The sequence below is a fragment of the Diceros bicornis genome, chromosome 7 (genome assembly GCF_020826845.1).
Source record: "Diceros bicornis minor isolate mBicDic1 chromosome 7, mDicBic1.mat.cur, whole genome shotgun sequence".
Taxonomy (NCBI): Eukaryota; Metazoa; Chordata; class Mammalia; order Perissodactyla; family Rhinocerotidae; genus Diceros; species Diceros bicornis.
Genome location: NC_080746.1, coordinates 76,672,423 through 76,683,791, shown reverse-complemented (window position 1 = coordinate 76,683,791; position 11,369 = coordinate 76,672,423). Strand labels below are relative to the sequence as shown.

The window sequence follows — 11,369 nt, the reverse complement described above, 5'->3', positions numbered from 1 at the left end:
ATATAAAGTGGAGGAAGATGGGCACAGATGTTAACCCAGGGCCGTCTTCCTCAGCAAAAAAAGAGGAGGATTGGCGGATGTTAGCACAGGGCTGATCTCCTCACAAAAAAAAAAAGAAAAGCCTGCATCTATGAGAGGAAGGATATGATGTTCCTAGGATATGATGTTCCTGGCTAAACTCACACTATTTCTGGAAGGGGGAAAGCTCTTTGCAGGGACGTTTAGATGGAGATGTTCCCTTTGGTCCTGGTATCAGATTCCGTGGTCTGTTTGCTATTTATCTTCTGTTTCTTAGCAAAATCTGTCTTTGTTACTAGGCTGGGAGACACAATCCGGACCAGTTGACCCAGGAGGGCTTAGTGTTAATCGCCAACTATTATAAGAAGGTGACTGTCTTCCCAGAAGGGAAAGAGAAGGTCAGAAGCAGCCACTTGGAGTGGCCCAACAGTGCTTGGTGTCAATTACAAGATGACACACCAGGCTCCTTAGAAACCGAAGGATCCCGAAGAAAATTCAGTCCCCCTGGGGCTGGCAGGATTTCAGAAATTTCACTGAGTATTGATGGCTTATTTCAGTTCTGCTCTGGGGAAACTAAAACCTAGATTCATACTTACACACAGAAACAGAATAAAAGAGAAAAGTATTTTTCGTATCCCCCTCCTTGTCTAGTATTTCTTAAACAGAAAACACGATTCTCTAGTGAGGAGATCATGACGGCCCAGGGCTGTGGCTATCAGCAGCTCCTTGCAGCAGAATGTGCTGGAAGCTGTGGGAGGACACCTGGCTCCTGTGGTCACACCTGACACTGTGAGATCTGTCACGTACCTTCCTGCATGCTGTGTCCTTTGGTTCTCTAAACAACACTGTGAAGCAGCGAGGAAAAGAATGACTTTCTTCATAGTACAGGTAGGAAAACAGATGTAAGGAGAAGCTTCACAGCTCCTCTCAATGCACACAGCAAGTTGTAGGTAGCCTTGCAAGCAGAAGGTATGTTTCTAGACCACTGATTTAGTGTGGTGCCAATGTGGCTTATTGCCTTGGCCTCATGGACAGGAGGAATAAAGCTGAATAGGAGATTTTACATACTATGTATTTTTAACAGCAAGATTAGCCAGGGCTTTGCTACCCAAAGGGTGGTCCTCTACGAGCAGCATCGGCACTGCCTGGAGTCTGTCCTCTCCCCACGTCTACCAAACCAGCATCTGTATATTAGTAAGATCCGAGGTGATTCGAGAAGCACTGAGCTAGATACAAAGATAATACCATTTTCATAGGTTATTCCCACTTCTGATGGAATAATTTTTAAAACCCTAGATGGAAAAAATAACAATACTTAATATTTGTATATAATTTTATATACACAAAATTAGCTCATCCGTTCCTTCCAGGAACCCTGTGAGGTACATAGGGGCAGGTGCTATTGAAATTTAACAGAAGAGGAAACTGAGTCCCAAAGTAGGAAAGTGACTTGCTCAGAGCCGTCTGAGTGTCTGAGCTGATTCAATGACATGCACACAGTAACTATTTGCTGAAGGAATGAACGACCCACCAAACACACCAGGGCTGAATCCTGGTCTTCAGACCACTGCACTATTAGGGATTGGTTCACTCCTGACGCAGCCTAAATTTAGGGTATTTGCTTTACACCCTTTTAGACTTGACCTCTGTCAGAGAGTCTTCAAGATGCCAAACTGGGGCGGCGGAGCAAAATGCGGAGCGTGCGAGAAGACCGTCTACCACGCGGAGGAAATCCAGTGCAATGGGAGGAGTTTCCACAAGACCTGTTTCCATTGCAGTGAGTTGGGGGAGGAGGGCCCCTCAGCATCCTGAGGGCATTTCAAAGTGCGGATTTAGCCACAGATAGGTGCATCATTGGTTCTCAGAGCACAATCCAGGGACCAGCAGTATCAGCATCCTCTGGGGACCTCTTAGAAATAGCACTTTGGGGCCCCACCTAAGGAAGGGATGGCACTCTCCTGAGCACCCACTCTCCAAACACTTGCCCAGCTCAGAGGCCATTTCCCCGCAGCTCAAAGTCAGAACAAGCTGGCCTGCCACTGCTCTCAGTGCTGAAAACCTTGACCTGGTGGCGACATTTACAAAGTGTGACTTGGCAGGGAAAGGAAGCCATCACTTATCTGGAGCCAGGATGGATTTGGCTTTATGTGTTGCTCCCACTGGCCAGCTGTCACTGAAGCCAGCTGCGACTGGTCTTTCCTAAGAAAGAACCTGTGTCAGGCAGGGGGCAACTCGTGCCAATTTTGTAATAGTTAGAAAGGTAAGAGTTTAGGGGCCTGGGCACCAGTAGGTTGACAAAGGGAATCTTTACCATCACCTGCCGGACGTAGATTCACAAATGTTAAAACTGGGGGAACTTTAAGACCCTGTGGTCCACCTGGGAGTCTGGCTTTGCCTGACTCATGTGACCTTGGACAAGTCATTTCCCATCTCTCAGCCTGGGTCACAAGCATCTGCCACAGAGCCAGGAGTAGAACATGCACCTTCAGCCTCCCGGTCCAGTCTCTTCAACACAACTGCATTTTCCTAGTAGCGAGTCCTGTTTTGGGGGCCTAACCTACCTTCTTTCCTTCCCTCCAGGAGGTCTGGCTTAAGGACTAGCTTTACTGGGCATTTGGCAGACACCCTTCCTCATACCCTACCCCTGTGCCTCAGCCCAGTGGCTGCAAGGTGTCACATTACCCCAATCTGTTTCAAACATGACTTCAAGGGTTGGGCTCCATCTGTTAGAGCAGAAAGACACTCCATCCTTAAGCTGCCAGAAATAGTAACGTTTTATCCGCTACGGGAGTTTCCATTATCCCTTACCTCCCACAGCAAACATACTTCTCATCCAAGAACTGGGGAAACACTGCCCTGAGTGATTGGTTTGGTGGATTTACTAATGCTGTGAGTTTTAATGATGGATAATTATTTTCAAGTCATCGTACACATCCATCAGATGGAATAATAATTGTAATAATAATATCATTATTATTACAATTATCCAGAAGCCATTGCTCAAGAGAGTTCATTCCACAACCTTCTGACTTTTGTCCAAAAACAGCCATTGTTCTTTAAAAAAGAGTGGGGGTGAGGGGTATTGGAAAGTACAGCGGAATTGGAGTAAAATTGACTGGGGTTTGAGTCTGGGCTCTGCCCTGTACTAACTGCATGACCTTGGGCAAGTCATTTTGCCATCTAGCCTCAATTTCCCCATCTATAAAATAGAGATAGTTGTACCTACCGCAAAGGTCATTAGAAGAAGAAAACTGGGGCTCTTGATCTGGAATCCAGCCTTCTAGGCCTCTATTTCCCTTTGATCAACTTTGATACCTGAGCGTGAACAGGAAACGGGAGGGCAGCTTTCCACAGTGAGAGGTGTCTTGTCTTCCCAGGTAGCGGGAAGATGCTCTGTGTAATGGAGCCTTGGTAGAAGGGATTTAAGCATTTGGTGGTTCATCTCTTTTAAGCCTTTGATATTTTCCTTAGAACTCACAAGCGGGATGGGACTCTGAGCAATAAGTTTCTAGAGCGGTTGTTGAAGAGGAGCATGATTTTCTAGATTATCATCACAAGACTTGCCTGTCCACAGGCCACCCTGTGCTGGAAATAGGGTTCAGAGAGGCAGAGTTACCTTAGCTTGTCTCCTGGCCAGTGTTCTCCTGACTTCTAGACAAATCTTAACCCTTCCTATCAGCACTGTTCAAAAGAAATATAATGCCAGCCACATATGTAATAAATTTTCTAGTAACCATATTTTTAAAAAGGTACGAAGAAATGGGTTACATTAATTTTAAGACATTTGATTTAACCCAATATATCCAAAAATGATCACTTCAAAGTGTAATCAATACACGAATCATGAATGGGATGTTTTACATTCGTTTTTCTGTGTGTGCTGTGTTTGAAATCCGGTATGCGTTTTGCACCGAGAGCGCATCCCATGGAGGGCAAGGGGCTGCGGTATTGGACAGCACAGCTCTGTGCCCGAGCGTGAAAGCTGGTCAGACGCCAGCGAGTGGCTGTAGAATTAGCCAGCACAGCATAGGACGTAGGCAGTCCTGGAGTGATGGGAGTGAGCACCGGAGGAGGGATCAGAGGATCCGAGGCCAGTCACGGCTCTGCAACTTACCGTCGTACAATCGTGGACAAGTCACTGATCTTCATGCACACACACATGTCTGCGTTCATTCGCTCATTCCTTCATTCAACAAGCGTTTACAGAGGACTAACTGGGCCAGGGCCTGGGCTATGTTCTGGGGATATTAAGATAAAACAGTTTTGCCCTCAAGGAACTCAGAGTCCAGAACATCAACGAATATTCGAGAAGTTGTTCTGGAGATTGGTAGCTGATGGCAACAAGAAGGGCAGAGACAGATACATACCTTATATGCCCAAATATAAGCATTTTCCCCCAAAATTATTCCACATAAAAAGGGTTTGCCTTGTGTTCAAAGCCTTATAAAGTCTCTATAGGACATTCTCTCAGTTTATTTATTTATTTACATTTTTTTTTAACAGAGAATTTTTAACAGACACGATGTTGACATAATACATAGTTTAATAAACTCCTGTGTGCCCATCTCCCCAGCTACCCAACCACCAACCACCAACCCCTAGCCAGTCCTACCTCATCTACAACTTTATCTTCTTCTCCCACTTCCCTACTCAATTACTTCATTTTTTAACAACAAAATACCATTTGAGGAAGGCATATTAGCCTGAAACAACCTCATTCACTGCTGGATTGCCTAGAGAGGTCACTTGATGGAACTAGTCAAAAAAGAAAAGGAGGCTAATAAATTGAATGCACATGTTTTATTATTCCTGGGGATATGACCTCACTTTTATAAGCACTGGATATCACCATAAACAACCTTTGAGATCATTGTTACAAAGCAATACAGCAAGTTGTTAAGTCGTGGAAATCCTACATATTTTTTAAAGCCACCCTAATGTTGTGCCACTGGGAACTTGTTGAGATACAATTTCCAGGGGACAGCCTTCTGCTCAGGTATAGGCTCCCTTTCCAATGAGGCAGACAGAAGTGAGATGAGCTTCCCTGGAGAGTGGGGGCAGCTGCCTCAGATGAGGGAGATGCTGACGCTGAAGATGAAGAGAAGGAATTTGGAAACAATTGTTTCCTGAATTTCTGTGAGATTAGAAAAAAGTAACTTCTCCAAATCAAGATATTATTGATTTATATTCTTAAATTAAATAGTATAAGTAGGTATTTGACACTTTCATTTACATCCTTAAAAGTTTATTTTTTCAAATTGGCAAAAATAAAAACCTTTCTATAAATCTTCTCTTTGGAAAAATAGAGGCTTGCCTTCTATACTTTACATTATGGGGGACACTTAGGTAATACACAGTCACCAGGGGGCTCGAGCCAGTATAAGCTAAGAGTCTATGAGGCAGGTCTACCCACTTCACCACATCCCCTTCTTCCAGAACTGGATCAAAATTAGCCTGAGTGGTAATTGTCTCTTTGAAATCACTGTGCTCTTCAAACGCCATGGCCAATAGAGAAATTGCTCAATCCTGATTCCGATATGATTAAGTAAATAAGTTCCTCTCACACGCATATGGACACGCTTCCTCCATGCCATTTGGGGTGAGACTCTCAGGAATTCAGGTTGTTCTGATTCAGGGACAATATTCTTAGCTGGTCTGAGCCACACACCCAGTGCCCAGGCTAGCCTTCACCTCTTTCTAGCTGGGTGCCGTTGGACACATTACTTCCCTCCTCTGTGCCCTAATGTCCTTGTCTGGGAAATCAGGACTGCCTTGGAATCTGGGACTCAGGACACATGCTCTGGTCAGGAATCAAAGCTGTGCTCGGAGGAGGGCCCCTCATGCTGGGTCTCTTGGCCCCAGCATGGCATGGGGGTAGAGGGATCGGGGAGGAATCTCAACCCCACCCTCCTGACCCTCCTTTCCTCGGCAGTGGCCTGCAGGAAGGCTCTCGACAGCACCACGGTGGCAGCCCACGAGTCAGAGATCTACTGTAAGGTCTGCTATGGGCGCAGGTACGGCCCCAAGGGGATCGGGTACGGACAAGGCGCTGGCTGCCTCAGCACGGACACGGGCGAACACCTGGGCCTCCAGTTCCAACAGTGAGTTACTGCCCCGCTCTCCCAGCCGGTTACCAGGACAGTTCATTCTGTTCCCATAGCAACGTTTTCTGGAAGTGGGAGAATGGACTCTATTGTTGACTTGCCAACAATAGGAATACTCAGCCTGACCAAGTTTTAACAATGTGTCATCTCTCCAAAGACTCTCTTTAAATTGTCTGCCTTTCTAAAGGGCAATTGCTTTTACAGCATGGCTCTTGCTTAGCATGTCAAGAGAAAACCCAGAAAGTACAGGTGTTCCATTGTTTGACCTTTACAAAACCGCATGGAGTCTCTTCTCTTCCCCTTTGAGTGTTTCTGTGTAAATCACATAAATATGGCAGGGAGGCAATGGCCATTCTCTGTGTGCTCCTCACTAAAAGATTTCTTCCTCTGGGTTTTAAGATGACTAATGTCCGCATGGCAGAGGGAGTGGGTCTGTGGGGATGGGCTGTGCCTCAGGAGCAAACAATTATTTGTGACTGTTCTCTGGGTCTCCCTGGCTGCTTGTTGCCAATACAGTGCTGAGCTTCCCCCTAACACTATCCTAGAGAAGCTCGGATATCATGCTGTGCCACCTCCATCTACCAGTCTGTTCTACCAGTCTTGACCATCACGCTGACCTCTAGCCCAGAACTGAGCATAGACTGACAGCCACTCGCCTACAGCCGCTGTCTGGCCAGCTGGCAACCGGGCTCAGCTCTGCGGCAGGACTGGGTAGAGAGGCGCAGCCCACCCTGAGGCAGTGTCCCATGGATGGCCTCCCTAGAGAGCAGTTAGAGCATCCAAAGAGTCATCTGGTCCCTTCCGAAGAGAGTAGCCCACAGTAGAGCCTGGAACAGTGCAGGGATGTGTGATTACTCATTTTAATTTTTCTCATTACTCAATCCCAACTGGACACTCTGTTTCAAGAAGAAAGATGCCACCAACTGTATTCTCTGCTTCTCGTCACTCAAAGCTCACTCCTCTCCATGAGGGCTTTCCTGTGATGCTGCACAAAGAGGAACACGTCTGGAGACCTGGGTTTCATCCCAGCTCCCCAGTTCTGAGCTTCCTGACCTTAGGCAGCTACTCCTCTGGTCCTCACTCTCCTCCAACCAGCTCTGCCTGCTTTAGAGGTTATGGTGAGACCGAGCAATAAACGTACAAGGAAACACCAAAAGATATGGGAACACTAGGGTTATTACTGTGCCTTTCTCTCGGACATTGCTCACATGGGGACAGGTGACCTTTGGATGCAGGATGACATCTTGAACTGTGACAAGGAATGCATCAGCTCATTGGATGATAGTTTGTTTACTATCAACTGTCAAGATCCCATCTTGCCCTGTAATATTTTCACCACTCACTTTGGAAAGCAGACCAGTGGGCTTTAAGATGGTACAGAGAAACCTAAACAATCACAGCGATAATAACAACACAACAACTACAATGACAATAATACAGGCTAACATACATGGAACACTTGCCCAGTGCCTTGCATCAGAAAGGAAAGACTTAAATCAATTACAGCTAACGTTTATTTGTCCTTGCTACATGCCAGGCAGGCACTGTACTAAGTGCTTTACTCATGTCACCTCACTGAACCCTCTCAACAACTCTGTGAGGAAGGCACCATGATTATCCCCATTTTCCAGGTGGGGAGTCTGAGGCACAGAGAAGTTAAGTAACTCACTCAAGGTCACACACCTAGTAGTGTTTGCCAAGGGAGGTCTATAGGTTTCATTCATTTCTGTTTCTCCATCAGGTCCCCCAAAACGGCACGCTCAGCCACCACCAGCAACCCTTCCAAGTTCACTGCAAAGTTCGGTGAGTCAGAGAAGTGCCCTCGGTGCGGAAAGTCAGTCTACGCTGCTGAGAAGGTGATGGGCGGTGGCAAGGTAAGGATTTCTCTATGAGCCAGAATGGATTTGCTCATCTCCACCAGATCAGTTGGGAGGAAGGACAGAAGAAAGTAGGAACTGCAGGCGGGTCGGGAAGACCCTTCATTCTCCTTAGCTCCCAGGAACCACTCTAGGTTCCTCACCCACATTCCCGGGCTGTGACTGTCACCCTGCAGCACCTTTGGAAACTAAAACTGGTGCAATTCGATGCAACAAGCATTAGCCCACTAGGAGGAAGGTACCCAGCCAGAGGCTCTGGAGATACAAAGGTACTCAAGACCCCGCCCTCAGCGTCCACAATCCTTCCAGAAAGGGGTCAGCCCTGGAGCACGTCACCACTGCATAGCTCAGGCCACTGCTAGCACCACCGTGATGGGCAGAGCAGACATCTCACAGCAGCAGAAAGCATCCTTGCTCCCAAACGTCCTGGCTTCAGCAAAGGCATTGAGTGTCTGAGACAGTAATGCGCACTCGCTCTGCGAGCCCTGGTTTCAGCCTGAAGCCAGGGCATTCCCCAAAGGACTTGGGCCTTACAAAAGAAAAAAATCTGTTTATCCTAAATGAGGGAGGAAGGCCGCGGAGAGCGTCTGACTTCAGCTATGAGGGCATCTCCACCCCAGACGGGCTGTCGGAAGGCTGATTCTGAGAAGCCCCGGGCTGCGTCTGGTGGACTCGCAGGTGTGCGGAAGGCAGGTGGTCTTCCAATGGTCCGAGCAGTGCAGCCGTCTCCCATGGGAAACACACGGAGCTCAAAGGAGGCTGAGTCGCCTGGATGCTGCCCTTTTCCTCGCTGTTTTCTTCTTTCACTTTATATTCAACATAAATTTTACCCACTACTCCAGTGCAAGCTCCCCTCTCTCCACTTTGTTCCTCCATCTTCTAGAAAGAGGAAGTCCTTTCCTATTTAGTCTGTTTTGAAGGAGTAGATATAGAAGTCACCTGGATAAATTTATTTTTAGGGGTTCTGAGAATTGCTGGCCAAGTCCACAGCATCTCATTTTCTCCAAACCTAATGTGAGGGCCGATTAGATACGCAAATGGTTAGGTCGGTGGCACTCCCTTACATGCTGCTAGTCAGGGGACTTAACACAGAAACAGAATATACTGCCCACCCCATTAAATATGTAACTGTTCTGCCCTCCTGTGCCCCTCAGCCCTGGCACAAGACCTGTTTTCGCTGCGCCATTTGTGGGAAGAGTCTAGAGTCCACCAACGTCACTGACAAAGATGGGGAACTTTATTGCAAAGGTAAGTGGTTCTGGAGACTCTCCTGAGAGGTTTTGCTGAGGAGGGTCCTTGGGAGGGGAAGTTGTGTCCATACCCGGAGGGTTAGGGTTAGGATTAGAGTTAGGGTTAGGGTTAGGCATGGCTGCTCAGTCTGAGCGGGTTTTGGGCTCTCAGGATGGGGCACAAAACCACCCAAGGGAAAGAAATCTCCTGCCTGACCCAGCTCTGGTCCTGTCCATCAGAGTATCTGGGGGGACTGGATGCTTGCGGATGCTCAGTGGTTTGGGGCAGCTGAGTGCCTGGTGGGGAGAGAGAGGACGAGGAGGAAGCAGTATCCTGACTCCAACATGGAAAAGGCCTCAGGCCTGGACAAACAGCATGGCATTCTCTTCCAAAACCCAAACACCTTTTGTCCACCTGAGTGGCAGATAGGGGTGACTGGGGGAGGAGGAACTCGGCCTCTCTTGAGTTTATCAAGACTGTCTTCCTTCCTTCCCTCCGTCCCTCCCTCCCACCTTCCTGACATTTCTGTTTCTGATGTTGCACATCACTTAGTGATCACAGGAACAGAACTAACAAATGGGTTTTCCTTCCAGTTCTCACAGCTCTGCCTGTAGCTGCCTCCAGGATCCCTTTGTCTCGTAGAGACCTAGTAGAGGCTTATCTCCTTCCTGATGCTACAAAAAGGAAGGGATGCATTAGGGCCATGGCAATAGGCCCATTCTCTTGACTAGGCCTATTCTGTTCTCAGTGGGATGTCTCAACATCTCCAGGGGTATGTGTTGGAGTGGGGTGAGAGGGACAATGGGAGAGTAGCAAGAGAGAGGACATCACTGATCAGACTGTAGGTTGCCAAGCTTTCTCCATAATGAGACAGGATGGGAACTGACACACAATCTGACAGGGGTTGCCTCCTCCTGGCAGTAGAGGGCCCCCAGCATTCATAGGCCATAAAACCCTAAAATGTTGCTGCAGCCAGCAGGGAGATCAACACATAGATAAATAATTGCATTTCCAAGTGAAAAAAGCTCTAGTAGGGGACCGTGCACAGCGCAGTAGCATACAGAGAGGCAAGTGATCAGCTTGGGGTGTGAGGGAAGGCTCCTCAGAAGACAAGCGTCCTCTGGGTCTTGAAGGGGAATGTGGGTTTGGGAGGTGGCATTCCAGGAACAGGGAGCAGTGAGTGCAAAGGCACCAACGCCGGGCATCCAGGTTCATTCGGGGAAGTGCAAGTTGCTCTGTGTGCCTGGAGTGAGGGGCGAGGCAGAGGCAGGAGAGGACGAGGCCGAGGCCGGCAGGCAATCAGGGGCCAGATCATGCCAACTCAAAAGAGAAAATGCCTCTGAACACACTTAGTGCAGAGCAAGGAAATATCAAGACTTTTTACTAGCAGATCTAAAACAAATCTAGTTCAATTTACTTAAAAGTTAACTTATGAGTATGTTTATTAGAAAGCTGCCTCCAGCAGGGGAGGACGGTGCCCAGACAGAAGGAACTGAAATAATGGTGCTAACCAACCCATTCTGTCTCCCCTCCATCCCCTTCTCGTTCACAGTTTGCTACGCCAAAAACTTTGGCCCTACAGGGATTGGGTTTGGAGGCCTTACACACCAGGTAGAGAAGAAAGAGTGAACAGGGCAGCATTTCTCAGATCTCGCGTCAGCCTAAAGCATTCACCAGGAATCCTGCCCGATGGAGACCCTTCCCCAAACACCCTCTCCTAGGTGGACGGCATTTCTCTTCAGAAGTGATCAGTCTTTACCCAAAGTTAGAAGAGACCTTTGGAAGAAAATTATTAGAAGTCGAATCTGTAACAAATGCTTTATTATTTACGATCCCTGGTGTGGGAGAGGCAATCAATAAATGTTCTAGCCATACCTCGTGTGTCTCTGGATCTTTTATTGCAAATAGAGGGAAATTTTCAACAAATTGAGACGTAGTTTGAAAAACTAGCAGCAAAGGTGGTAAGAATTTTGGTGTCAACTGGGGAAAGAGTGAGGAGGGGGAAACGAGACAAGAAAAGCAGTTTTCCAGAATCTGTCAGCCGTGCCTCTTTCTGGTTATTACTGCTAATGGCAAAGAAAACAGAGGTCCAGAGAGGCAGACAACGTGATCACAAATCCTAAAAGGAAAATCAGAACTA

General features: G+C 47.5%; 1 protein-coding gene across 1 annotated transcript; it reads left to right on the top strand.

Moving 5' to 3' along the window:
* The first annotated feature begins 1,661 nt into the window (after positions 1-1,661).
* CSRP3 (cysteine and glycine rich protein 3) lies at positions 1,662-11,092 on the top strand. The gene is made up of 5 exons (XM_058544701.1): positions 1,662-1,795; positions 5,951-6,119; positions 7,864-7,996; positions 9,154-9,247; positions 10,782-11,092. The coding sequence occupies exons 1-5, from the start codon at positions 1,684-1,686 to the stop codon at positions 10,856-10,858; spliced, it is 585 nt and encodes a 194-aa protein (XP_058400684.1). The 5' UTR covers positions 1,662-1,683; the 3' UTR covers positions 10,859-11,092.
* Positions 11,093-11,369: the final 277 nt, after the last annotated feature.

Bases quoted from the DNA above. Each gene is read 5' to 3' on its own strand.
- CSRP3 (XM_058544701.1), top strand. From the start codon at position 1,684: ATGCCAAACTGGGGCGGCGGAGCAAAATGCGGAGCGTGCGAGAAGACC. The intron at 6,120-7,863 runs GTGAGTTACTGC...TTTCTCCATCAG, and splicing joins CTGGGCCTCCAGTTCCAACA to GTCCCCCAAAACGGCACGCT. The intron at 7,997-9,153 runs GTAAGGATTTCT...TGTGCCCCTCAG, and splicing joins AGGTGATGGGCGGTGGCAAG to CCCTGGCACAAGACCTGTTT.